General features: G+C 48.7%; 2 protein-coding genes across 2 annotated transcripts; both read left to right on the top strand.

Moving 5' to 3' along the window:
* Nucleotides 1-225: 225 nt before the first annotated feature.
* On the top strand, nt 226-1,619 carry LOC311586030 (DNA-directed RNA polymerases I and III subunit RPAC2). Its single transcript, XM_084761835.1, has 2 exons — nt 226-365; nt 1,066-1,619. The coding sequence occupies exons 1-2, from the start codon at nt 340-342 to the stop codon at nt 1,439-1,441; spliced, it is 402 nt and encodes a 133-aa protein (XP_084617961.1). The 5' UTR covers nt 226-339; the 3' UTR covers nt 1,442-1,619.
* POLR1D (RNA polymerase I and III subunit D) lies at nt 226-27,919 on the top strand. The gene is made up of 3 exons (XM_084761836.1): nt 226-365; nt 18,385-18,459; nt 27,225-27,919. Exons 1-3 carry the CDS (start codon nt 340-342, stop codon nt 27,487-27,489), a joined length of 366 nt encoding a protein of 121 aa, XP_084617962.1. The 5' UTR covers nt 226-339; the 3' UTR covers nt 27,490-27,919.

Raw genomic sequence — 27,919 nt, 5'->3', positions numbered from 1 at the left:
GCTCTAGCTGTTCCGGCTCCGACCCTGAATGGCAGGTGTCCCGGGGCGAAGGGTAGGTGAGAGCCTGCGCCGGGTAGCCCTGCTGCTCCAGGTGAGCAGTCCAGCCCGCGCGGGGGGCGTGTCCAGGGGCGTGGTCCACCTTGGACCCGCCCATCCACCGGGCCCTGCCGCGCCGCTGCGGCTCCGCCCCCCTCCTTCCGTCATCCGCTCGCTCCTTCCGTCGGTGGTTTCTTCCTTCCTGCCTTTCCCGACTCCTTTCGCGACATGGGGAAGAGCCTCCTCATCGCCAGTGCCACCTAAAGAGCTCCCGGAGCCGCCCCCCCCGCCCCTCGCCCCACGATGGAAGACGACCAGGAGCTGGAGAGGTAAGGTTAACGGGGAACGGGTTGGCGGGACGACGGGCTGGCGGAGCGGGTAGGGGAAGGGCACGCGGCCCCGGCGTGGCGGCTAGGCCCGACCGGAGGAGGCCGGGGGAGGGGGCCACTGAGGTTGGGGATCCCGCTCTAAGTCCCAAACTGCCATCCCCCTGCTAGAACTGCCACGTGTGTAAGGTCACGCACCGGGCCAGTCGCCTTGAGAACCGGCGCTGGCGTGTTAAGTCGGCTAAAGTTAACTACAGCTCCTCCCTGCGCAGAATCCTGTCCGCCAAAAAATCTCCCTCCTGTTAAACACTTCACGTCCTGGTTTCCTTACCTCTTTCAAGTGGAAGCTGTAACTGAGCCTGCCACCCTGATAACTCGTGGTTGCCGTTTTTTATGCTACAGTAATCGTGTTTTTTTTATGCCTGTCGACTTCCCTTTTCATCTTCCAGCAGGGCCTGCCCTATTGTAACTCCGTCCCTTCCTTTTGCTCTATCTAAAGAAAGATTTTTTGCAAACGTTTAACCTCGTGGTTTTATTTCTGAGATGACTCCTCTTTGTGGGAGTCAAATGAAGTAGAGAGAAACAGGAGGTAAATATGGGTAGAAGTTGCGGAGGCAGGAAAATGAGGCAGTGTATCTTAAAAAGCTAGTCACAAAACGATACTCCATATGATGTTATTCTTACAAAAAAAATATGTGTGTAGAAAAATATCAGGATTGAAGACCTCAATGGCTGAAGGCGAGCGGAAGACTGCCCTGGAAATGGTCCAGGCGGCTGGGACAGATAGACAGTGTGTGACATTTGTACTGCACGAGGAGGACCATACCCTAGGAAACTCTCTGCGGTACATAATCATGAAGAACCCGGAAGTGGAGTTTTGTGGTTACACTACGACCCATCCTTCAGAGAGCAAAATTAATTTGCGAATTCAGACTCGGGGTGCCCTTCCAGCCGTTGAGCCGTTTCAGAAAGGCCTGAATGAGCTGTTGACTATCTGCCAGCATGTGCTTGTCAAGTTTGAGGCCAGCATAAAGGACTATAAAGACCAAAAGGCAAGCAGCAACGAACCCACACCCTAGCCCCTTGTGAAGGTACATGCAGGACCACCCTCGCCGTGGTGCAGAGCCCAGACCTAGAGTTTGTGATTGCAGCATGTTCTGTCCTGTAGAAACGTGTGATTCTAGCTGTTGACCCATCTCAGCTACTGGAATCTCTGCAAGTATATTTGACTAATAAATTCTCTCTTGGTTAACCTACTGTGAGTGGTTTCTCTTCGTTGCACCTAGATGGTCCCTAAGAATGGTGCCACCCCTTAAGTGAGCCAACACTAAAAGTGAACTGACTGATAATTTGGCCAAGTCAGGGGTTTTGACTCTCAGCCCTACCTTATATTTTGAGACAATGTCTCATTGGCCTGGAATTTGTCAGTTCTGGTAGGCTACCCCAGGGGCTCACCTGTGTCTGTCTCCTGATCCCTGGGATTGCAGACAGCACCCTCTGCAACTTCTTTATGTGGGTTCTGGAGAGTGAGGTCAGGTCTTCACCAACTGAGCCATTTCCTCAGCCCCAATTTTAAGTATAGGAAAAGCTGGAATTACCAGTAACGTTTTCAGTTTTTAGGTAGGTGTGTGATTAGACCCCACAGTTACATAGAAGAGAAAATATTTGATAGAAAATCAGAATTTGGAGAATTCTGTACAGAAGAAATGACACTTTTGGCCAGGTGGTAACGGTGGCATATGCCTTTAGTCCCAGACAAAAGAAAGAAAAGAGGTGACATTTTTGGAAACTTGTTAGCAAAGTGCTGGCCGTGGTAGCACAGGCCTTTAATCCCAGCACTCCTGGCAGAGGCAGTCTGATCTCCGAGTTCAAGGCCAGCCTGTCCTGGACACCCAAGGCTACACAGAGACGCCCTGACTTGAAAAGACAAAAAACAAAATTAGCAAAGCATATCAAATAGTCCTCCGTTGATCTCTTCACTCTGGTCTTGCAGGTGTCCTACCACAGTGTGACTTAACTCACCCTATCTGTCAGCCCTTGAGCTCAGTAGCCCCATTCTCTAGAGTTTTGTTGCTTTGGAATCTTTGTTGATGCTAGTCTTCAGTCAAAGCTTCATTGTTGGGGGATGATGGTGTGTGCCTGTCATCTCAGCGTTAAAAAGACGGAGGCAGGAGAATTATAGATTGAAGGCCTGACTAAGTTTATATGTAGCAAGGGCTTGCCTCAGGAAAACATCCCCAGTATACTTGAGCTGGGCGTGGTGGCATGAAACTTTAACCAGAGAGGCAGGTCTCTGCGAGTTCAAGGCCATCCAGGTTTACAAAGAGTCCAGGACAGCCAGGCTCTGTGTAACAGATAAACCCTGTCTCAGAAAATCAAAAGGGAAAAAAAAAAAAAAAAGGAACCTTTCAGTTAAATCTGACCTCTCTACTCCGCCGAGAGCCTGTATTTTCCACATTTGGCCCACTTTTTTTAAAAGATAGTTTTGTATTCATTGAGTGCCAGGATTGTACTAGGCCTTGAAAACCAGATAACAGGAGGAACTTTTTTTGTTTTTTTGAGACAGGGTTTCTCTGTGTAGCCTTGGCCTTCTTGGGATTTACTCTGTAGACTGCTGGGCTGGCCTAAAACTCAGAGAGATGCGCCTGCCTCTGCCTCCCACATGCTAGGATTAAAGGCGTGGGCCACCACGCCTGCTTAGCAGTAAGAACTTTTCAAATTGTAGTTCTGTGAAAGAAAGAAATGCAGGTCAAGTAGATACCTCGAGGAGTAGTTGCTTTGGCCATAGAAGCCAGGAAAACTCTTGCGGCTCTGCAGCCCGGAGAGCAAATGCAGGCTTGTGCTGGTCCTGAAGTAGAAGCTAATGGTTGAAAGATTTGCGGGATTCGGTATAGCAGGCAGGCAGAGCTAGAGTGCTGTGTCGTTTCCGTTACAGTGTGGGACGATGAACTAGAGAAACAGATTGTGAGGTGGCCCAGAGTGGTGGTAAGCTAACAGTAGGGAGAGGAGGGAAGTCCTCAGGAACAGCATGTGGAAGACACAGAAATGGAAGGCTCCACTGCCACCTAAGCTCGGGGCCAATTACTAGTACAAGATTATCTGCTCAAAAGAAGGCAAAGGCTGGGTTTGGAAGATTGTAGGCAGTGAGATAGTGAGATGAGAGCCATATAAGATGAGGAGAGATGTGAGTTGTGAGTCCTCATCATAAAGATGTAAGTCAACCAAAGCCAGACAGCGGCAAGGAAGGAGCCCAGAGCCAAGCCTTGGTCAGCCTCAGCGTTAAGGTGTGGCTGACCGGATAACCGATGAGGCGGGAAAGTAGAGATTGGAGCTATGGAAGCCACGGAATGTGATCATGAGTCAGTGTGGCAGCTGGGGCTTGAGGGAGTCTGGTAGAGTTAGCACAGAGGCCACCAGACTCGGTGTGCAGAGGGCTCAGCTGAGGAGTGGCTTGGCTTGAGTTTTCCAGAGATGAAGTAGACACGGCCATTGGAGTGCTAAGTTAGGTGGCAGCCAGGATGATGAGAGTTCAGTCGTGGTCCAAAGATAAAGAATATTCTAGGGTGGTGAAGAGTCTAGAAAAGCAAACTCTGAAAGTAAGGAGTCTTGGAGGATGTAAGAAGGCCGAGTCAGAGCACACAGGGACCACCACTGAATCTCACAGTTTCACTGCAGTAAACATTGTCACTCTTCCTGTGCCGTGCTGTATGGATCTGTTGAGGGTGGCCATAACAGGCTCACATAAAACACCTTTAGAAGGCAGACAGGTGAAGGGAGAAAACAGGATAATCGGGAGTCCCATATGTGTGGAAAGAATACACAGAGAAACCCTGTCTCAAAAACCAAAAGAAAAAAAAAAAGAACAAGTGATCCATTTATTTGAGAGTATCTTTCATCTCAAGAGGTAGGAAACTTGTTGGATTCTTTGATCCGTGAGTGAAAACCCTTCTTTCAGTTCATGTATTAAGATTATAGACTCAAAAAAAAAAAAAAAAAAAAAGATTAGAGACTCTAAGGGGAAGGAAAGACTATAATCAAAACAGATTTGAAAAAAAATTTAGTTGAAAAAATTATTTTTGGGGGGAAGTTTCAGACAGGATTTTTCTGTGTAGCCTTGGCTGTCCTGGACGCTCTTTGTAGACCAGGCTGGCCTCGAAATCACAGAGATCCACCTGCCTCTGCCTCCAAGACCTGCCCCACCACACTCAGCTAATATATATATTATTACCTTCCAGGTCATTAGACAAAAGTCATCTTTCTGGTTAATTCCGCTCATAGATTCTGGTGACCTTTGGAACATCCTTCAAATTAGAGGCCCCAAAAGATCCTTCTAGATCCACCAGCTTGCTTCCCAAGACCTATAATAACTGCAGACCTAGCCCTTTTCTGGCCAGATTCTGGATTTGCTTGTTTCCGGTTTTTTTGAGACACGGTTTCTCGGTGTAGCCTTGGCTGTCCTGGACTCACTTTGCAGACCAGACTGGCCTTGAATTCACAGAGATCCGCCTGCCTCTGCCTCTGGGAGTACAGGTGTGCACCACCACGCCCGGCTTCTGGTCAAATTCTTAAAACTATTTTCTTTTGCTACTTTAGATTCTGTAAGATACTGTGGTGTGGTTGCAGTGTGGGTCCATTAATTTCAGGGATGGAATGCTTATCAAACCTAGCTCACACGAACCCTCACACTGTCTACACACAGAATGGGCCAGGTAGCCCCGTCCTGAGACGTAGTGGAAATGAGGGTCTATGAGGCCGTTTCTAACGAGCCTTTGTGGTTTGGGGCAGGGGAAATGAGCTGTTCATATGAAAAGGAAGACTGCTAGCGTGTGGTGCTGCATAGGCAAGTGCAGCAGATAGAATGGAACACAAGGCAGGGCGGAGGCCACGCTGTCTCCTGCACACCCACCCGTCCAGGCAGATGCTATGCTAGTGCTGAGGACAGCAAACAGAGCAGATTTAGTCTGCTTTCCAGGAACTCGTGAAACGCTGAAGTTAGTGGGTTGTGAAAGAAGTGTCAGTGTTTAGACATGTATGGCTTTCCTCTTCCCCAATAAAGGAGCCCTTACCTGGGCCTGGTCTCTCATGCACATAATACCAGCTACTAGGGAGTAGCACGGGTTGCGGGGGGGAGGGGTGGTGGTGGTGGTGGCTGGGGAGGCAGGCTTCGCATGTCCCTCTGCAGGAGAGCTCTTGCCCTGGCATGTGCAGAGCCAGGCTGTGATCACGACCACCACCAAGCAGGGTGAACAGCAGTAGTTTTGAATCAGTACCTGCCAGAAATTGTGGGGTTTCATCCCATAGTTGTGTGCAGAATGTGTGAGAGGCAGAGAGCAGTAGAGCTAGTGGTGAGTTCAGACCATCTACAGTACAGGTGTGACGGACTACCAGCGTAGATGGAGGGCTGGAGGACAGAAAAACTTCCAGAAGAAATTCTGTATCACAGTAAAGATAAAGACAGAAGGGCTGGAAATGAACCCAAACTTCTCTGGGGCCCATATCCATGTTTACTTTGAGGCTTTTCAACCACTCCCTCAACCAAAAACCAGTAAGGCGAGATTTACCTCTCCCAGGCCTGACCTGCTAAGAGTTACGTGATTGAACTGCGCTGTAAGTCCACCTCAGTGCCAAACACATCAGGGTAATTGGCATCTTTTAAAGAGGATGCAAATCCAGGGCTTCCAGGTGTAAAAACTGGGGGTGGAAAGAGGCAGTCAGGGAAGTTGGTCTCTTCAAAGGAAACAGCTCAGTCACACATGGCTGTATACAAAGCTAATCCCAGCCCTTGGGAAGCTGAGGCAGGAGGATGGAGAGTTTGAGGCCAGCCTGAGTCGTACAGCAAGACCTTGCCTTCAAAGCATAAAAGGACATTTTTAAGTGTTATGTGCAGGGGTCTAGCAGGGAACAAGATGGCCTGCACACACTGTAGTTTCTAGTGGCACCGCGAGGCAATGAATGCGTGCTGCCAATCAACTTTAGCCGTTAAAGTGACTATTACAACACTGTTCGATGTGTTGAACACATTAGTTGGTCTGTATATCTTGTGTGGAAACCTTGGAACAAACAAAAGCTCCATCAGTGGCCTCCGTGGCTCCTGTAGCCCCAGGGAACACTGTAAAGAGATGTGGTGGGCTCCCAGTCTCCAAGAGCGTTTAGGAGCCACCGTTCTGAAATAGCATCCCTATTACTAAAATATACGTAACAGTCAAACATGAGTGGATGGGATTTCTCCCCTTCCAGAAAGAGCTTCCGACTCTGCTGGGACATCTGCAGTCTGCCCCAGACTTGAAGATGAGGAGGGACTGGCAAGTCTGTAGCAGATGGTACCTGGTGCAGTGCCAGGTGTCTGGAGTCTTGGTAGGAAGCCAGGCCTCAGTCTAGGCCAGTGAGCACAAAACTGCACAAAATAGGTCATGTACGCCTTAGCCAACAATGCCTATTTCTTGTAAATAATCTTTCCTACCTGCATCAAAGGAAAAGCTTCAGCCGGGTGTGGTGGCACACGCCTTTAACCGCAGCTCTCTTGGGAGGCAGAGTTGTGAGTTCAAGGCCAGGCTGGTCTACGGAGGGAGTTCCAGGCCAGCTGGAACATAGAAAGTCCATGTCTCAAAACAGAGAAGGAAAAAGGGAGTGAGAGAGAATGGGTCTATGTAAAGGGCTCATGAGAAAGTCAAGCTGCCTAGAACATGCAAGGGGGAAGCGACGGACCAGTGTGCTTAGCTGTGGGGCTTGGGTTTCTTTCCCTTTTCAAGGGCAGAGAGCCCACTTTTCCAGGATGGTACTGTACAGGGGCCAAGAGTGAGGACTCTGAGGTGAGAGGGCCTGGTGGCTCTTTCCCTCCTAGCTTGTGAATGTGGGTGAGTGACCAGGCTGAACCTCTGATTTCCTTATCAATGAACGGAGTGAGCACTCCCTTGGCAGGATTAATAAAGAGATGACATGAATTAAACACTCAGCACAGTTCCTAGCAGATACACACCCACAGATGTCATCTATTGTATTGGTGCTTGGTCCAACCAGTTAATGGTGGTTACACTAATGGTGTCCACGGGCCATGTCTTGTCATCTACGGGCACAGCCAAAGTCCTACCTTTCCATACTGTCGCTGGCACTGTCTACCACGGTTGTTGTCCTGGCTGGTTTTATGTCAACTTGACACAAATAGAGTCATCCGAGAGAGGGATCCTCACTTGAGAAAATGCCTCCATTAGAGCAGGCTGTAGGGCTTTTTTTTTTTTTTAATTAGTGGTTTAAAAATTAGTGCAGAATGAGTAAGTGGCAGAGAGCAGCAGAGCCAGCAGTGGGCTCAGACCATCTTAGGCACAGGCATGAAGGGCCAGTCATTGTAGGTGATGCTGCTCCTGGCCTGGCGGGTCTGGGTACTATAAGAAAGCTGCCTAGCGCAGTGGTGCACACCTTTCATCCCAGCACTCAGCAGGCAGAAGCAGGCAGATCTCTTCTGTGAGTTTAAGTCCAACCTGGTCTGCAGAGTGAGTTCCAGGACAGCCAAAGCTATGTGGTGAGACTCTGTCTCAAAACACAAACAAACAACCCAAGAAGAAGAAAAATAAGCAGGCTAAGCAAGTCACAGAAGTCACGGGTGGTCTCCACATGGCTGCCTGTTTTTCACGGTGAACTGTGATGGAAGTGTGAATGAACTAACTCTTTCCTCCCCAAGTTGCTTTTGGTCATGGTGTTTCTTCACAGCAGTAGAAATTATAAGATGGTGCTTGCCTTAAATTCTCTTCCCTTCCCCCTTGATGTGGTCTGCCCACACTCAGGAGCACCACGCTCAGCGGCTGTAACTAGTCACCCCACACTCAGGCCGGAAACAAACACGCCTCAGAGGCAGGGCCCCTGAGAGCACTGCAGCTCTGAGGCTCCATGGAGGAGGGCTGGTTTCTCTCAGAACAATGACTACAGAGGAGAGAGGGCCAGCGTAAAGCCCGCTCTGTATTCCTGATCTCAGAAGAGGCGTCTCACCAAGCCTGCTGTTAACCATGGGTCTGTGTGTGTGCGGGCCGCACTGGAGAACAGGCTCTTCCAGGACTGCTCCGTACATGGGCAAGTAGAAGCCTCAGGACCGCTGTGGAGGCTGCCTACCATCACCTCTGACGCAGCGTCTTACACCCTCAAAACCTGCCTCTCTGCGATGCCTTTTCCTGCGTCCCTTCACAGCACGCGGCCATCACTGAGTTGGAATGCTTTGTTCCTTGACTCTCTAACTAAATTCTGGAGGCAAAGGGTGTCCTGGTTTACAGCGCATGGGGGAAGGAGTGTGTGACGACCGTCAGCTCTGCACAGCGGGAAGGAAGCTGAGAGCACTGACCGTTCGCAGTGGCGTGACTGCGTCCTCTGCTGACACTGTGGACTTAGGGAGACAAATGCGTGAGCGCGTCAGTGAGTCCTGGTGTGTGAGGGGGTGCTAGAGTGATGTCCATCTGAGTGCTTGCTCTGTCTCCGTGGCGTTTCTTCTAACTCCAGACTGCAAGCGCTCTGCTCAAGCCCGTCCTGCACTTCTTCTCCTTCTACAGCACTTCCTGCCTTCAAGCCTAAACATACTGTGTGTGTACACATGCGTACAGACATAGAACTATATATCATACTTTACATAGTGTCTGTTGTCTGCTTTCTCTCATCCACGCTTACACACACACACACACACACACACACACACACACACACACACACACACGCACACACGCACACACACTCATATACACAGTCTGGTGCACATTGCAGTATAAACTTTTTTTTTTTTTTGGTCGTTTTTCGAGACAGGGTCTCTCTGTGTAGCCTTGGTTGTCCTGGACTCACTTTGTAGACCAGGCTGGCCTCGAACTCACAGCGATCCACCTGCCTCTGCCTCCCGAGTGCTGGGATTAAAGGCGGGCACCACCACCTCCCAGCCCATGCAGTATAAACTCTTGAGTGTAGAGATTTTTGTCTGAATGTTCACTAACATGTCCACAGACCCTAGACCAGCACCTGGCTCGTAGTGGGTGCTCATGAAGACGACTCTGCCTCAAGAGCTGACCTTGGATTTCAGAGATTGTAATAACTATTAGGCCAGTTTGTAGCCACATGGAGTGCGCTGAGACCAAGGTGGCCATGCTTAGACACAGAATGTCAGGGAAGTTGGCTGTGTAGTAGGATTCAGGCAGGGCTGGTGGGCGTGGCCAGGTGGGTGAGCCCAGCCTGAGTTCAGGAGAACTGGCTGTGTTTATCATCTCTGGAGTTCCCCACCACACACACATTGCTGAGAGCTGATGTGAAGGCACACTTGGTTTGTGACTGCATTTTCTACTCTGTACACATGCTATCTGGACTCAGTTGGGGGAGGGGGCCCACAGACAGTAATACTGCAAATAAATAAATAAGACAAGATGGCAAACTCAGGTACCCAACTGTTTGTCCTTGTTCTGCAGTGATGAAAAAGAGCCCACTGAGGGCTGAGTGCTCAATTGGGTCAGTTGATGTGTTTCTGTGTTCACTGCTGCCAGCTGCAAAAAGAAGCTTCTCTGACTGAGGTTGGGGGTAGTCTGAGTCTGTGGCTATAAAGCAGTGTGCCAGCATTACCACTTTGTGAGGTAACAGTGGCAGGCTCTACCCTTGGGCCTGTACCTCCCCAGCTGTGGGCTTTTGACCAAGATTACAGTGCCAGACATGAAGTTTCCTCCTGTGGACCAGGCCTCAGGGCTACCCAGGAACGGATTCTGGCCTTTAACAGCACTACCACTATTGCACCATAAGGCCCATCCTGCCCAGGCAGGTTGGTGTTGGCGGCTGCCATGCAGCGTCCAATGCTGGGTGAGGTTACCAATGTCTTTTCTCCCCCTGCAGCCGGCACAGTACCTTCCGACACTGTGAAAGCTAGCCAGCAGGAAGGAGGCTTCTTGGTTGGTTTGACATTGATTTTCCTAGCCCTGCAGCCAAACAGGGTCTTAACATGTGGTTATTATGGAGGGTAGCCAAGGGCAGTGGTGGTAGCTGTGTTGTTTTGGAGCCCTCTGGGCCAGCCTCGCCAGTAACTCCTAGGGAGGCACCCCATGCCTTGCACTGCAATTTTCACTTAATAACCTGTGTCTTCTGGGAGCAGCATTGCGTAAATGTTAGTTTCTAACCAACTGGGATCCCAGAATAAGTTGTAATTGGAACTTAGAGTTCAAGGGTCATGCTCCATCAAGATCCCTCATTAAAGTGGTTTCACATCCTGGCTGGCCTACTCACTTGGTTCTGCATACTTAAGCATAAATCTTGGTGCTAAGAATACTTAGCAGAATTCTTCCTCAGAAGTGATTAATGTCTGAAATTGGAGACATACGTTTCACTTAGCACCGCATTCCACAGATGAGGTGTGGAGTGCAGCCATCATTGTCTTTGTCAGTGAGTGAGTCAGATTTATGTGTGACCTAAGCGTCCAGGCTTGGTGTTACAGTTTACTCCTGACACATGTGAGGATTAGACCTTGTGGGATAGTGAAAACGGCCTTTAGAGGCTTGTGACTAGGGACCTGATTGAAAATGTCAGCCTTTGGGCGTGTCCCTGTCTGCTGCCCAGACTTGAGGCAGGCAAAGCCGAAGCCTCCCTTCTGGTTGGCTTGTTGCAGTGGGTCGGCCTTATCTGAGCTGTGTGCTTCTCAGCAAGCCAAGACTTGAGGAAGCCAACTCGGCTTATTTCTAGCCAAAAGCAGATGGCCTGCCACCACAAAACTCTGACTACAGCAGGGAGACCAGTTTAACCCTCCTGGGAGAATTGACAGCCTCCCACCTATAGGAAAGGAGCTGAGGCCGGTAGAAGGTCAGGGAGCTGACAACCATGCAGAAGGCAGGGGCTTAGACTACATCAAAGAACCAACTTGAACAGCCTCAGAAATACTGGGATCATCTTCATAGATGAGTAAAACTAGGAAGGTTGTGCAGACATGAGGTCCGAGGCATCTTTGCCCCTTACTGTGGGCTTAGGACACATCAGCACCACCACCACCCCACGCCCCCACCCCCAAGGCTCAGCTGACTCATCACTAAGGAGGAGAATGCAAGGTCAAGGATTCTTCTGGGAGTCAGGGAAGTGATCACTGTCTATGTGGTGGGTATTAGCACATGTGTGTGATTTTCTTAACAAGCACATGCCACGGCCATCGGTGCTCTGTTGAAATTATACCTCTAAAATGCTCATTCTGAAAATCTTAAAATGGCACCTTTTATGTATTCAGGGCCTTATTGTTGCATAACTGTGTATAACTATATTTAATCCCCATCAGAGCTCTAAAAGGCTTGTAGGAATGTCTCCAGTTAACAGCCCCCTTGGCTCTGTGATCTCGAATGCCACGCAAGCTATCGAGCGGCCAAACTCAGTGTCTCGCCAGTGTTGTGGCTACTGTTTGCTCTTAGGCAACTTCAGTGTGTTCTCGGTTCAAGACTTCTAGAGACTGCGTGGTCCTTCATCTCAAAGCATCGGGAACTGTGTTACGGTCAGCAGTTGGCTAAATCTACTCAGGACGGATATTTCAGACCTGAAATTTTGCCATGCAGCTTGTGTGTTTCAGAGTGTCCTGTAATGGGCATGAAAGAACATGGGGGCAGTGTTAGTGCTGGTCCTTGTGCTGTGCTCAGGGAGTGAGCAGGTGCTGAGATGTCACATCTGGAGTGCCTTGTGTGTGCTGTCGGGGTGACTGGCAGGCAGCCCATTCTTGCTGGGTGGGGTGAGGGGCACTGTTGGTAGTTTTGCATCAAATACCCCCAAGTCAGTTAGTTACTTAGTCTTGGGCAAGTTAGCCTCTCTAAACCATGACCTGCTTGGCTCTGAATGACCGTTGTCTCGCTGACTGCTGGTGGTGGCATGCAAGTAACTCTCACCTTGCAGTTTTAAAAATAATACTGTGTTTAATGGGTCTTTGCCAGAGCATTTTAATTACTTTGGGGCTTTTTCATTGTAGATAACATTAAACAGAGAGCTGTAAGTGCTTAGGTGGAGCCTTCCTGAAGCACAGTGTACAGAAGCTGACACGTGGCCAGGTTCCGTGACTTGCTCTTCCTGGTGGAGTGTCACGGGATGAGTGGTCCCAGCCTCTGCAGTGATGACATGTGGCCCGGGCAGCAAGTACAGAGGGTGTGACTCAGCAGTGCGCGGTGCTCTTGGCTGTCCACCTGCTCTATTTAGTTCTATCCTAGACTCTAGCATGGCTAGCATGGCTCCATCCAGTTCAACTACAGCTGCTGTTGCTTCTTAAAGATGGTGTGTGTTTCAGCAGTAAAGGAGCCGGTTCTGGGGTGTGCAGCTGTTTAAAGCTTGACAGTAACGAAGGGCTAGGAGAAGAGTGTGTAGAAGTCCCCCTGGTGTGTGCGGGCCTTAGCGGGCACTCTGGCCCATGACGTCCAGAGTGCTGAGTGCGTTGCCCGGTGTTTGCTGCCTTCAGCAGCTGCTGTGTCGTATGCCGGAAGCATAGGGGCTGACACGATCGCTAGTGGACTCTGCTGCCTTGGCCTTTTCACCTGTGCTGGCTCCTTCCTTCCCATTTTTCTCTATTCTTTCTAGTGTTTACGTTTTTATTTAAAGAAAGGGTCTCACTGTGTCAACCAGGTTGGCCTCAGCCTTCCAAGTGCTGGGATTGTAGGTGTGAGCCGCCATACATGTTTGCGTTGCATCAGAGTCCCACAGCAGCCCTCAGCTGTGAAGGTCAATGTTTACACCCTTTCCTTTCTACTCACACAGCCCTGGCCCAGGTGCTCAGTGAGCCGCCTGAGTTCAGTGCCTTGAACTTGTTTTAAAGCATTGGCTTCAGAGGGCCACTGCCCTCCAAGTTAGGCTGTGTACGTGCATGCATGCATGCGTGTTTAGCCTCTAGAGTCTATTAACTTTTTACATTCTAGAAAGGAGTTCTCTATCCAAGCCCTGGTTATGTGATTTAAGTAGGATGTTTTTCTTTGTTTGTTTGTTTGTTTGTTTGTTTTCTGGGTTCAAAACACATTTTTTTCTTTTTTAAATTTAAGTAGTTTGCTTTCTTAATTGTGAAAGAGGATTTGGAGTTGCCTTGCCCTACTTAAGTTCATTCTACACGAGTTAATACCTCAATAATAACCTGATACCTGACACTGCAGAGCTTAAAGAGTCAAGAATCTATTGACTTGTTTTAGTAAAGTATATACAGAGTAGATGTTTGTACTTAATTCTTGGTGTAAAAATGGTTGTGTGTGTGTCTGTTTCGTTGATCTCTGCTGTTTTTGTAGGAGATGAACATAGAGCCCTCAAAGCACTGTTTGACCCCTAAAGTATGGAAGACAGGGGCGGCTGATAGTCAGGAAGGGCTGGTTTGGCAATCCGTGTGGGAGAACACGGCACCCTTGCTCTGGTGTGGGCTACTGGCTCAGTTGCCATGGCTCTTCCTCATCGCTTTCCCCGAGCCACGCTCTGCTCTGTACTGTGGGGGCCCCAGCCATGTGTTTCATCATGGCTAGGGGTATAGAGCGCAGGCTTTGCCTTCCTCTTCTCAGGTGTATTGCCAGACTTGCTTTTAAAGGTCAACTTGCTTGTTTGTTTTTTGTGTCTCGAGTGTTCGCCAGCATATATGTAAGTATACCACATGTGTGCCTGGTGCCTGTGCAGGCCAGAAGTTAGATCCCCAGTAACTGCAGACACAGGTGAGTGTGAGCTGCCACGTGGGTGCTTGGAACCAAATCCAGGCCCTCTGCAAGGGCAGCCAGCGCTCTGAGCAGATGAGCCGTCTCTCTAGGCAAACTTCAAATGTTAGATGCACAGAGGTTTATATCCGAGTTAGAATCCACTCAGTTTGCTTAGTGACAGGAACGGTATTTACCTTAAAAAGAGCAGATGCAGGGACTGGTTTCTACACGCACTAAAACCTGAAGATACGCTGTAAGGAGCCTGTGGTTCTGGGCCTTTCTCACCTTCATTCCTGGGCTGTTAGCTCTGGGTATAATTCAGAGTCACCTGATGAGTCAGTGCCTGAGATCTGTGCGGTGGACAGCTTGTTTTCAAGGGTATGCCATAGCCTTGACACACTGAGGAAAACAGCTCGGGCAGGCCCAGCAGCCTGTCCACTGATGCCAGCCTCAAAGCTGAGGGCCAAGAGCTCTGCAGTGCATTAGGACAGTCTGCAGGGCCTCTGTAGAGAGCAGGGCTCCTTTAGGATTGGAAGAGTGATTTAGAGACCGAGCTTTCGGTGAGGGACTTTTTCTTTTGTCTGGTGTGTTTAGCACCAAGGGAGCTATGGTAGCAAACTCAGACTTGTCGCTGTGGCATTTTCTTTGGTACAGATTCTGTACTGTTTTCTTGTTTAAATTCTGAGCTGCTGTTTGCTGAGAGTTGGGATTTGATTTTGTGTCTGCCTTGTTAGTTATTAAAGCTTTAGGGTATGGGGTGTGGGATTTGGGGGGTGACTAGGGTACTGCCTTCCATCCACATTCACTTTTCATGGCCAAAAATCCTTTTTTTCATCCGCACATTATTTTGTCTGTCTTCTCCAAGAGTAAGCAAGTGTTTTGGAGGCCAGCCTGGTCTACAGAGTGAGTCCAGGACAGCCAGGGCTACACAGAGACGCCCTGTCTAAAAAGACCAACAACAAACAAGCAAACAAAAAAAAGGAAAAAAGAAAAAAAAAATCTCAGTAATTATTTTGACCGTATTTCTCTGCTTGGATGTTATTTCACCAACTAGTATTTCAATAGAACATATATATATATATATATTTTTTTTTTTTTTTTTTTTTAACTTAACACTTGGCCCACCAAACAGACCTGCTGTCCTTTGGATTACATAACCCATGGGCTTTTCTATTTCTAGTTTATTATTTCCTAAGCAGCCCCACACTACCACCTCACAGTTATTTTCAGAAGAGATGTCTTTCTTCGTGTGTGTGTGTGTGTGTGTGTGTGTGTGTGTGTGTGTGTGTATTGTATGTATACACACACGTATGGCATGTTTATTCAGGTATTATACTATCAAGTGAACATTAATGACTTTTCTGTATCTAGGTTTAGGAATAAATACTTGGAAGAATATTTGTGCTTTGAAAATGAGGTCAGTGTACCCACCTATGGTCAAGCAGGTGGCCTATAGACTGAGAAGTGTTTCCTTTCAGAGCTAAGGTGGTAAAAATCTACCCACGTTAACTGTTAGCTGAAGACACCATCGCTGTGGCAGTGACCCATCCAGGTGAAGGTTCATGTGTGTATATATACATGTGTCTGTATATACATTACTTATCTGTGCATATGTGTGTGTGTGTGTGTGTGTGTGTGTGTGTACAGAGGAGCTGTACGGGTTAGGAATAGGTATATGGTGGATGCATACCTACTATTGCCATTGTTGTGTGTCACATCCCCAGCAATGTGTGTTATGTCAGTATCCATGGGGAAATTGCCTAAGACAAAGTGGTACCCTCAGGCATCAAATTAATGTTGCTATCACAGGGGCCCTGCACTTGGTGCAGCTCATAACATAGGAAGCACTCTCACTGTGTTTTGACCTATGTCCTTGAATGAGAAGAGCCTTATATTTAGAAAATATGTCTGGCCCCCACATAGTGCTGCGTGTAAGTTCAAGGACAGCCAGATCTACATAGTGAGTTGCAGGATAGCTGGAGCTATATAATAAAACCTTGTCTTGGAAAAAAAAAAAAGAAAGAAAGAAAGAAAGGAGAGAAGGAAGGAAGGAAAGGAAGAGAGAAGAGAGGGAGAGGAGACAGTATTTCCCAGTAGAGCCTGCCTTCTCTTATCATTGTAGTCCGTGGTTTTGGAGCTACACTAGGGTTTGCATCTTAGATGCCAACAAAGGGCCCATCTGTTAAAGGGTCGATTCCAGCTTGGTGCTTTGGGAGGTAGAGAAACCTTTCAGAGATGGAGTGTAGTGGAAGTTGGGGTGCAGTACCTCCTGGCGCGGGGGAGGGGGGGACGATGACAATGGAACCTAAGTCCCTTCCTTTTCCTGTTTCTGCTTCATTGTCGCTGAGCAGCTGTGTTTACTATGTGCCATCACCATCTGGGCCACTTCTCATGGCTCTAAGGGCATCAGGACCTGCTGCGCCAGCGGGTGCTGTGCTGCGGGCAGCCAAGGTATCGTAGTCAAGCTAGGCTCCTGACCGTCAAGTCCAGACACTGATGCTCCATAGCAGCTTCTCTAGGCAATGGAATCTGAGCAGTGTCTGCATGAATAAACGAGACTTCGGCTTGGTGTAGTGCAGCTAAGCCAAAGCGGAGGCCAGGCCTCTGGTGGGTCTCGCTCCCTAGGACAAGGGTGTTTTCTGGGTGTTGTCCTTGCTGAGACTTGAACAGCCCTAGAGGCTGAAACCCTCCACCGTGAAGGAAGAGCTCTAGCTCGGCCTCACTCCTCACCTGTAGTCACGGCTGACCTCCTCGTGTCACTAGGAGCAGTGCTGCTGTTGTGTTTCTGCCCACACATGGCCACTGCAGTTAGCTGCGTGTCCAGGGACTGTGGTGTTCTTCATCTCTGGGCCACACTTCCCTCAGGGACATGCTACCCTGCTTCAGGCCACGTCTGCTTGGCCTCTACTTCCATGTCTCCTGTTGTATGCCTATCTGCCTCAGATACAATATATGTTTATCTGGTTTATTAATTAACATAAAGTAACAAATAGCTGATGTGCATTCATTTTGTATGCCATGCTCAGCCTGAAGGTTGCGACCCCTTCAGGGTCAAATGATCCTTTCACAGGGATCACCTAAAACCATCGAAAAGCACAGATTTATGCTGTGATTCACAATGGTAGCAAAATTACAGTTCTGAAGTAACAGCAAAATAATTGTATGGTTGGAGGGGGTCACCACAACATGAGGAACCATATTAAAGGGGTGCAGCCGTAGAAAGGCTTAGAACCACTTCTTTAAAGTCTGTCAAACACAGTGGAATGGCACAGTCAAGCTACTTAGCTTGCACATCCCTTCACATGCCTCTTGAGAACTTGAAGGGCTCCCTGCTTGCTGTTAGAGTCTAAACACTGCGCAGTGGCTTACTCAGACTTCTTCCTCTATGTGTCATCTCCCCGGACTCCCCAGCCCTGGTTAGCACTGTTCTGCTGTCAGGACATTTGCTTGTCAGTGCCCTGGCCATGTCCCTGGTCAGTGTCTTGTCTGTGTTGTCACAAGTAGCAGTATTTCCTTTTCTAAGGCTGAGAAGAATTCCTGAGCCGTCTTCTTTGTCCTTTCTGTGCTGAGTGAGCACAGTTGGGCTTATAGCTCGGCTGTTGTGAAATGTGTTGTTGTAAGACGTGCTATTGTGAGATGTGCTGGAGCCAGCGAGCCTGAGGATGGAGACACCTCAGCGGAACTGTTAGCCAGTTTCTGTTGCCATGATAAACCGCTACGACCAAAAGAACTCAGTGAGAGTCAGTGAGTGTGTGTTTGGGTACATGTATGCTTGTGTGAGTGTGTGTTAGTGTGTGTGAGTGTGTGTTAGTGTGTGTGAGTGTGTGTTAGTGTGTGTGAGTGTGTGTGTGAGTGTGTGTGTGTGTGTGTGTATGTGAGAGAGACAGACAGAATATGAACGGTACTAGGGAGCAAACCTAGCACACATGGCACCTCGTGCGTGTTCGGCAGCCCTGAGCTACAGCCTCGGCACTGCCATTTATTTTTATTTTTATTTTTGCTATTTTAGGAACATTTTAAATGCATGTGTGTATGTGTGTGTTTGTGTGGTACACACCTGTCAACTCATGTCTTTTGGTTAGTTTTCAAGTTTAGATGAGATATATTTCTTATATTAAGGATATATAATTTAATAATTTGTGTCGTAATTTCCAGTTTGTCTCTACCACCAGCCCCATAAAACACTTCTTTTTCAGGGCTGTGGTGGAGTGCTTGCCTAGCAGCACGCACACAGAGGAGGGAGAGGGGAGAGGCCGTTTCTGACTCCGTTTTATATTGGGAACTATTAGCCAATCTTAAAAATTCATTCCAGCAATGATGATTTCCAGAAGTGCGTGTGCGTGTGTGTGTGTGTGTGTGTGTGTGTGTGTGTGTTTCTCAGACATCTTCCCTTCTCCAAACAGGAAAGCCATAGAAGAGCTGCTAAAGGAAGCAAAGCGTGGGAAAACCCGAGCGGAGACCATGGGACCCATGGGCTGGTAAGTTCCTGAGTGATCCTCCGTGAAACTTCAACCACCACCCAGAACAAAAACGGGCGGATGGCCACAGCAGGGAGGCCAGCCAGGTCTACACAGAGAAACCCTGTCTCAGGGAGAAAAAAAAAAGTGGGGTAAGAACAGAAGCTTAAGTTTCCAGTATATTTTGTTTTGTGTTTTGTTTCTTTTCCTCCTTTATATAATTTTTCCTTTTTGAGGTTTTCATTCATGTGTAAAAAGAAATATAATATCTGCCTCCAATTTTTCCCTTCCAACTCCCCCCATATCCCATCCCATACTGACCCCCCCAACCTAGTGTCTGTTTTTTCAATAACCCACTAGGTCTTGTTAGTTGCTGGGGGGTGGGGGTGGGGGGTGCTAACTGTCGCGTAGAAACCCAACACCCTCAGAGAAGAGTGGTTCTTCTTGGCAGCTGTTAGAGCAGCATGGTGCCCAGAGGTCACCTACCCACCGTGCCAGGGTTTACGCTGGCTTGCTCCCGGTGCAGGTAGCTGCAGATGCTTACAGCTTCTGAGTGTGACGGCCGGGTCTGTCCAGAGGGCAGCACGGCACAGCACTCCTCTCCCGGCCTTAATGTTTACCTATGTGAGGGAGATAAGTGTGTGACTAATAATAATAAGCCGACTTTTCTTACTTTGTTTCATATGTGTGTGTGTGTTGCCTACTTGTATGTCTGTCCACCATATGCATGCCTGGTACCCAGGGAGGCCAGCAGAGCCCTGGAACTGGAGTTACAGGTGGTCGTGTGGGAGCTGGGAATAGAGTTCAAGTCTTCAGCAGGAGCCCCAGTGCTCTTAGCCGCTGAGCCATCTCTCCAGCCCTTCGTTTTGTTTTGTTTTTTCTTGTTGTTTGTTTAATTTGGTTTTTCTTTCTTTTCTTTTTTGTTTTTTGTTTTGGAGACAGGGTTTCTCTCTGTAACAGCCCCCACCCCCACCCCTGCTACCACCCCCAACTGTCCTGGACTTGTTTTGTAGACCAGGCATCGGCCACCACTGCCTGGCTTGGGTTTTTGTTTTGTTTGTTTTGTTTGTTTTGTTTTTGAGGCAGGGTTTCTCTGTGTAGTCTTGGCTGTCCTGGACTTGCTTTGTAGACCAGGCTGGCTTTGAACTCACAGTGATCCCCCTGCCTGTGCCTCCCTGAGTGCTGGCATTAAAGGCTCTTTGTTTTGTTTTTGAGAGGGGGTCTCTTGTATCTTAGGCTGCCCTCAATGTCCCTGTTTAGCCAAGAATGACTTTGATTTCTTCTTTGATTGTATCTGTGTGTGTGTGTGTGTGTGTGTGTGTGTGTGTGTGTGTGTGTACCCTCCAGCCAAAAGAGGGCATGGGGTCCCCTGAGGCTGCAGTTACAGGCGGCTGTAAGCTGCCTCATGTGGGGGCTGGGAGCCCTTCTCTACAAGAGCAGTGTGTGCTCTCAACCCCCTGAGCTTTCTCTCTGCCTTGACCTTAAATTTCTGATCCTCCTGCCTCTACCTTCTAGGTGCTAACATGTGCTACTGGGCTATAACCCAGGGCTTTATATATGCCTGCTAGGCAAGCACTCTGCCAACTGAGCTATGTTCTGGCCCTTTGTTTGGTAAATTTGACTTTTAGAACCATGCACACAGTTTTCATAAAATGTAAAGCTAAATTAAATCAAAATAAAGAAAAAGTTCCTAACTCCTAAAATCAAGCAAATAAGGCAAATAGACCCAAATAAACCATAAGTGGGTAAGTATCTTGGCCCAGAGGCATACACACAGAAAGGAAGTATTTCAGGTGATCTAAAATTTGACTATATTTCTAGAAGACAAAAGAAAATACAAAGAACTTGTTTTCCTTGATTGTGATGTTGAAGATAATGCTGCTCTCCTATACACATGCACATCCATGGCTTCTGAGTCGGCCAGCTGAAAGTGCTGGGGCATGCTGTATCCCCAGCCCTGTTGGTAATATTGGTATCCTGAACATTATGGAGAAGGATAAAATTAAAGGGAAATCCCTCTACATGAACTCCAGAATGTCAAATGTAAAAGACATAACAAATGTAAAGTTCGAAGTTCAAACCTTAACTCTGATCCTAAGTGTGAACTGGGAATATCCATATGATGTTGTGCTGCATTTTTTAAATCCAGACAACACTTTTTTTAAAAAAAGTTCTGGGACACAGAAAAGCCCTAGAAATACATACTGCCCAGCTTTGATTATTGAGGCCTGGCACCAGCCTGATAGGAAAATACTATTTCTCTCTGAAAGGGGTCCTTAGAGGGACCGCCGTGTGCACATCTGGAGTGGAGCTCAAAATAAGCCAGACTGCCCGTCAGAGGGCCTTCATTTCTCACACCAAGATTCCCAGGATGCCTTCAGCGCAGTGTGCACTGGGTAACTTACAAAGTTGCTAGAATCTGTTAAACTCGTCATTACCGGTTATCACAGGAGCCAGATACAGATTAAAATAAGGCAGGAAGCCAGGCACGGTGGTGCACGCCTGCAATCCCAGCACTCTGGAGGCAGAGGCAGAGGCAGGCAGATCGCTGTGAGTTCAAGGCCAGCCTGGTCTGCAAAGTGAGTCCAGGACAGCCAAGGCTATACAGAGGGGGAAAGAAAGAAAGAAAGAAAGAAAGAAAGAAAGAAAGAAAGAAAGAGGCAGGATAAGAGGCCAGAAGCCAGGGCTGGAGAGATGGCGCAGAGGTTAAGAGCACTGACTGTTCTTCCAAAGGTCCTGAGTTCAATTCCCAGCAACCACATGGTGGCTTACAACTATCTATAATGAGATCTGGTGCCCTCTTCTGTCCGGTGTACATGCAAACAGAACATTGTATACTTATTTGTTTGGTTTTGGGTTTTTTTGTTTTTTTGTTTTTTAAAGACAGAGTTTCTCTGTGTAGCCTTGGCTGTCCTGGACTAGCTTTGTGAACCAGGCTGGCCTCAAACTCACAACGATCTGCCTGCCTCTGCCTCCAGAGTGCTGGGATTAAAGGCGTATACCACCATGCCCAGCCCAGAACATTGTATACTTAATAAATAAATAAATCTTGAAAAAAAAAAGAGGCTAGAAGCCGGGCAGCTGGAGGGTTGAAGCTGGAAGCCTTTCAGCCTGTCCCCTATGGAGTCAGAACTTACTGCCTCCCTGACATAGTGAGGGCCCTGGAGTGTTGCCAGCCACAGAAGGGCCATGAGTCCTGGTGCTCAACATTTTTACTGTGCTCTCATGTATAGGTGTGGCTCTTTGATTGTTTACACGGTTGGTTGACTGACTACATGGTTGAGAGGGTTTGTTTTTTAGTTTCGAGGTTCACCCGTATCACGTGACCTAGAGCTCCCACTTTACTTCAACACAGCTGACCTTTCCTTTGTGGCCAGCTCTCCTCTAAGACTGGAAGGTGTGGCCGGCTCCACCCTCAACAAAGTCGTTTCCATCACATATGCTGTGGCTCACTTTCCAGTCCTCCTCCCTTGAGGTCAAGCCAAACTCTTACTCCACAGGAGCAAATGCTGTAAGATCTGGAAAAGCCTGTCATGCCAGAAAGCAAAGAAACTGTCAAAGACTACTTACTATATGGTTGGGAAGTCTCTAGAAGCAGATTAATGTCAGAGATGAAATAATTTGATCAAAAATATGAAATCATAAGGATTGAATCACTTAAAACATGTTGAAACCCTTAAGGCCTTGTGCTGGCTGCTCTGTGTCAACTTGACACACGCTAAGTCATCAGAGAGGAGGGAGTCTCAGCGTGGAAGGTGCCTCCATAGGACTGCGCTGTGGGCAAGCCTGGAGGACATTTCCTTAGTGATTGATGGTGAGGAGCCCGACCCATTGTGGGTGGTGCTCGCTTCTAGAAGAAGGCAGGCTGAGCAAGCCAGTGAGCAGTATCCTGCCATGGCCTCTGCTCCAGGATCCAGCCCTGTGTGCGTTCCTGTCCTGTCTTCCTTTGACAATGAACCGTTCTGTGAAGTGTAACAAGTAAACCCTTGCCCCCAGGTTACTTTTGCTCAGATGTTTCATCACGGCAGTCGTAACCCTGATGAGGACAGGGTGTTAGAAACATCACCCCACAAACCCTAGTGGTCCCGCTGAAGAGTGCCAGGGGCCCAGTCACTGATGCACAAGACGTACAAGGAGAGGTTCAACTGCCTGTCAACACTGCCAAATAACTGACGAAATACAACTTACAAAAGAGCTGCACCTAGCTAGGTGGGGGCTTGTGCCTGTGATCTCAGCACATAGGAGACTGAAGCAGGCAGAGAGCAAACTTCAGGCCAGTCTGAGAAAGATAGCAAGTTCCAGATTGACCCTGGATACACTGAAAGTCATCCTCAGACATGCCAAGTACAAATTCCTAGATTTGACTCCCCTGACATCTGCCTCAAAAGAGTTACACCCAACAAATGTAGACATATGCTAGAGCAAATGACCGTGCTTGAGTGGTTAGGTTTTCTGTGGGATCTAGGGGTTGAACCCAGGGCCCCATGTAATGCTAAGCAGCGCTCTGCCATTGAACTACATCCCAGCCCTGAACTGTAGTAGGGTAAACAATCCTGCTTAAGAATAGACCAAATAAAAGAAGGGAGAGAGGGTGGGGCTGGGAGGAGACAAGGGAGGCGGCTACAATCGGGATATAAAGTGAATAAATTAAAAAATAAGAAAAAAAAAAAGGAATAGACCAAATAAAGCTGGGTATGGAGTCCCACACCTTTATTCCTAATACTTAGGAGGCAGAGGTAGGTGGATCTTTTTTGGGGAGTTTTCGAGAAAGGGTTTCTCTGTGTAGCCTTGGCTGTCCTGGTCTGTTGAGTTTTGAGCTAGCCTGGTCCACATTTTAAAAATTTCAGGCCAGCCAGGGCTACATAGAGAGACTGATAAGAAATAACAATAACTGGGCTGGAGAGATGGCTCAGAGGTTAAGAGCACTGACTGTTCTTCCAAAGGTCCTGAGTTCAATTCCCAGCACCCACATGGTGGCTCAGAATCATCTTTACTGAGATGTGGGGTCCTCTCCAGGTGGATAGGTGTACATGCAGGCAGAACATTGTATGCATAATAATAAAGAAATAAATCTTTAAAGAAAAAAAAAAGAAATAACAATAACTGTAAAAAACAAAACCTTACTAATACAACTATAGGACTGGCTAGTAAACAGGTGCCAAAATGAGTTTGGGAAATAGTGACACTATAGTTAGCTCCCTGTGAGTGTGCTAGGGGGTGAAAGTGTAAAAGCTTGGCTAACCAAGTGCAGGGGACGCTGTGGAACAACTGGAAATGTAAAGTCATGCAGCGGCTCCGGAAGCAGCCAGCAGTTTCTCAAAAACACACATGTGACACCCAGAATCTTCAAACTCCCAACGAGAATTAAAAACTGGCGCCTGGGCAGAGCTTCACACATGGTGCTTGTTCCAGCTTTGTTTTCAAAAGCCCCGACTGAAAACCGTCCAAATGGCTGTCACCTTACCCATGATAGGCAAGTTGTGGTTGTACCCCTAAACCCACACTGCCCAACAGTGCAGAGGAACAGAGTGGTTGAGGTAAACTGCCTGGATGAGTCTCGGTGATGTTATGAAGAACCCAGACACAGTGTGGGGCTCCGTTTACGTGACACTGTGGAGACCCCAACTAGGGACATAGTCTATGTCACCAGTTGAGGGGACACAGTGGGTGAGAGAAGAACTTACAGATGTTCTGTATCGTAGTTGTGATAGAATCTGTTTTCTTGTATTTGTCACAGCCTAGAAAACTTGTCCCTTTAAGATAAATTTGGGGACTAGAGAGATGGATCAGTAGTTAGGAGCCCTGACTGCTTTTCCAGACCTGGGTTCCCAGCACCCACATGGTGGCTCAGAACCACCTGAGATGCCAGTTAGGGAGAAAGGGGTGTGGCCACCTCCTCTGGTCTCCATAGGCACCAGGTATGGACGTGGTGTGTGCACATGCACTTATGTATGCAAACACTCACACACATAAAGCTTTTAAAAAGACAGAAACTGTGTGCAACTCATATGCAAATTATGCCATAGTAAAACCTATTTTAAAGAGGGTGGCTGGGGCCACAGCTCAGTGCTTAAGCACTTGCCTAGCACACATAGTGCCTTATGCTTGGTCCCCCAGGACAGCAAAACCATTCACAAACTCCAGTATTTGATTGTGTCTGAGAAGACCATCAGCAGCTGCTGAATGACAAGTGACAGAACACTCTCTTGGGTTTCTGTTGCTGCGCTGAGGCACCATGAACAAAAGCTCTCACAGCCCTCAGCTCACAGCCTTATTACTGAGGGAAGTCAGGGCAGGGACCTGCAGGCAGGAGCTGAGGCAGAGGCCACAGGGGAGTGCTGCTCACTGGCTGGCTCCCCATGGCTTGCTCAGTCTGCCTTCTTATAGAACCCAGGACCACCTGCCCTGGGGTGGCACCACCCATAGTGTATTGGTCCTTCCCACATCCATCATCAATCAAGAAAATGTCCTACAGACTCAGACTCGTCTGCAGACAAGTCTTACGGAAGCATTTTCTCAATTGCAGTTCCCTTTTAGATACCTAGCTTGTGTCAAGTCGTGGGGAAAAGACACTTTCTGCTGAATGTTGGGTTGTGGCATACCCATCTTAGTGATTATTTTATATGGTGCTGGGAATAAAGCCCGTGTGTGGCCTTACACAGTGCTAGGCAAGCTCAGGTGTAGCCCTTATGTTGGTGAATCTTCACAAAAAGCCACAATAAAAAGAGCACACACATACACACACCACACCACACCACACACCACACCACACACGAGATGCTGAGCCAGGGTCTGGTCAGTGTCTAGTTAGAACTCCTATGGAGGGCAGACGGGCATTTTAAATGACCGGTCAAGGTGCCTTTAGCAAATGTATTACAAGGAGAAAAGAAGGATGCTGTGAATTAACAGCTCTGAGGCACAGCAAATAAGATACCTTGTTGGGGTCCTTGTCTACAATAACTATTGGGGGATGGAGAGATGGCTCGGTGGTTAGAGCCCTGCCTGCTCTGCCAGAAGACCTGGCTCCTGTTCGGCAGCTCACCCACAGCCGCCCCTAACTGCAGACAAGGGGATCTGACGCCCGCCTCTGGCCCCTTAGGCAGCAAGAGCACATACGGTGCATAGACACACATGCACACGGAAAGAAAGAAATCTTTAAACTTTTTTTGTTTTTGTTTTTGAGACAAGGTCTCTCTGTGTAGCCCTGGCTGTCCTGGACTTATTTTGTAGACCAAGCCGACCTCGAATTCATGGCGATCCGCCTGCCTCTGCTTCCGGAGTGCTGGGATTAAAGGTGTCTGCATAGGGGCTGACACATTACGCTGCCTGGCTGCCTCACTCCTCCTGCCTGAGAATGCTCTGCAGCGCAGGGCTCACTGGCCTGCCTGTCCCATCCCTGCTGCTGCGGCTGGCCTTGAGGCTGTCCAGCAAACCCTTGTATGCCCACCCACTTCTCTTCCCCTCAGCAGAGACCCGTCCTGGCAGCCTGGTTGTCTTTGCCGAACAGGCCTAGTGTAACGGCCCCCAGATGGAAGAGACTCGGGCTTTGAGAACCAATGACTACTTTTGTACGTCCATTCTCACACATGCGCACACACATCCACTATGCCACATTACTTTAGGGTACAGTGCTGGGGCATGGTCAGCCCTCAGGAGTGCTGTGTGAAGAATAATAAGGAGCAGTGCTGCTTGTGACTACACCCTGAGGACCTGGTGTCAACTGTACTGTCATGGGTGACTGTGATAGCTGTGACAGCATTAAACAGCAGCATGGGTTGTAATCATGCACAGCGTCACTGTGTAGAAGGCTATCTCTGCTTCAGCCCTGCCAGAGGTGCCATTCTAGACTTGCAGGCTCTGCAGAGCAAAGATGGGCTGTCCTCCTCTGCTGTGGGGCTGTCTGTGGAGCAGGGGCCGTGAGCTATGTCCTCTACGGCTGTGGGGCTGTCTGTGGAGCAGGGGCCATCGGCTGTCCTCCACGGCTGTGGGGCTGTCTATGGAGCAGGGGCCATGGGCTGTCCTCCACGGCTGTGGGGCTGTCTGTGGAGCAGGGGCCATGGGCTGTCCTCCACGGCTGTGGGGCTGTCTATGGAGCAGGGGCCATGGGCTGTCCTCCACGGCTGTGGGGCTGTCTGTGGAGCAGGGGCCATGGGCTGTCCTCCACGGCTGTGGGGCTGTCTGTGGAGCAGGGGCCATGGGCTGTCCTCCACGGCTGTGGGGCTGTCTATGGAGCAGGGGCTGTGAGCTATGTCCTCCACAGCTGTGGGGCTGTCTGTGGAGCAGGGGCCATGGGCTATGTCCTCCACGGCTGTGGGCTGTCTGTGGAGCAGGGGCCATGGGCTATGTGTGTCTCTGCTGGAAGGGCCCCAGCTGCAAGCACACTGACACCCTTCCCTGGTTGCTGGTAACTAGCCACACAGACCGTGGTGAGCTCTCCCCAAACGGGCCATAGCCAGGCAGTGGTGTGAGGAGTGACTGCTGTAGAGTGACAATGACTCTGTTGTGGTGTGACGCCGGCTCTGCTGTGGTGGTGCCTGTTAGGGAGATAACACTGTAATGTCCAGGGACAGGGCCATTGCATCATCTTTCCAGGGTCTTGCTGGATAGGCCTGACTGACCTGAGACTTTAATTGTTACGGACCCAGGCTGGCCTCAAACTCATGGCAGGCCTCCTGCTGGAGTGCTACAAAGGAAAGGAAAGCTGGCTTGTGGGACCTGGTAGTGAGTCAGCTTGAGAGGGAAACTAACTGTCTCATTTATGAGTTGCCTTCCTCTTCTCTCCACAGGATGAAGTGTCCTCTTGCCGGGACAAACAAAAGATTCCTAATTAACACCATTAAGAACACGTTGCCCTCCCATAAGGAACAAGACCATGACCAGAAAGAGAGCGATAAGGAGCCCAGCAAAAGCCAAGACCAGAAAGAAACAAGTGGCAAGAAGCACAGAAGCCACTCGTACAAGCGCAGCCTGCACTCCACCCGGGGCTCTCCCCCGCGGAAGCGGAAGCAGGCCTCCAGGGACAAGGGCGAGCCGAGGTCCAGCAGGCGATGAGGTGGGGCAGCAGGGCCAGCCCAGCACTGCGCCTGCGCCTGCGTGCAGTGAGGCCGGGAGACGGCAGGGCCACTGACACCCGCGAACGACTTCCTCAGTGGGGGTCTATGTTTTAAGGTGGCTGGTGTTGTTGTTGTTGTTGTGTGTTAGTGTTGTTGTTAACAGGCAAAGAAACCAAAACAAAAACAAAGAAACTTTACTAAAACAAATCTTACCTACCTTTGCTGGAGGTGTCGAGGCGAGTCAGCCGATTAGTGTTGCCCTGCACACCCGTGTTGTTTTTATTCTAGCTTGTTTGGAAGTTAGTTTCGAAACAAGCAATTCTAGAATTTGAAATTTTCAGGTTGTTAAGAACTAGTTCTAGTTTTTTGATGTACTGCACTTTTGTGGTCATTTCCCCGAATTTCTCAAATAAAATAGTTTCAAATGG

This window comes from Acomys minous (genome assembly GCF_964271855.1).
Source record: "Acomys minous genome assembly, chromosome: 16".
NCBI classification, from domain to species: Eukaryota; Metazoa; Chordata; class Mammalia; order Rodentia; family Muridae; genus Acomys; species Acomys minous.
The sequence above is the reverse complement of the archived record's forward strand: the minus strand, read 5'-3'. Positions and strand labels throughout refer to the sequence as shown.

What these genes read in the sequence shown, in the direction of transcription:
- POLR1D (XM_084761836.1), top strand. Translation starts at nt 340, where the DNA reads ATGGAAGACGACCAGGAGCTGGAGAG. An exon ending in GACGACCAGGAGCTGGAGAG is followed by an intron (nt 366 to 18,384) that starts GTAAGGTTAACG and finishes TTCTCCAAACAG; the next exon opens with GAAAGCCATAGAAGAGCTGC. An exon ending in ACCATGGGACCCATGGGCTG is followed by an intron (nt 18,460 to 27,224) that starts GTAAGTTCCTGA and finishes TTCTCTCCACAG; the next exon opens with GATGAAGTGTCCTCTTGCCG.
- LOC311586030 (XM_084761835.1), top strand. Translation starts at nt 340, where the DNA reads ATGGAAGACGACCAGGAGCTGGAGAG. An exon ending in GACGACCAGGAGCTGGAGAG is followed by an intron (nt 366 to 1,065) that starts GTAAGGTTAACG and finishes ATATGTGTGTAG; the next exon opens with AAAAATATCAGGATTGAAGA.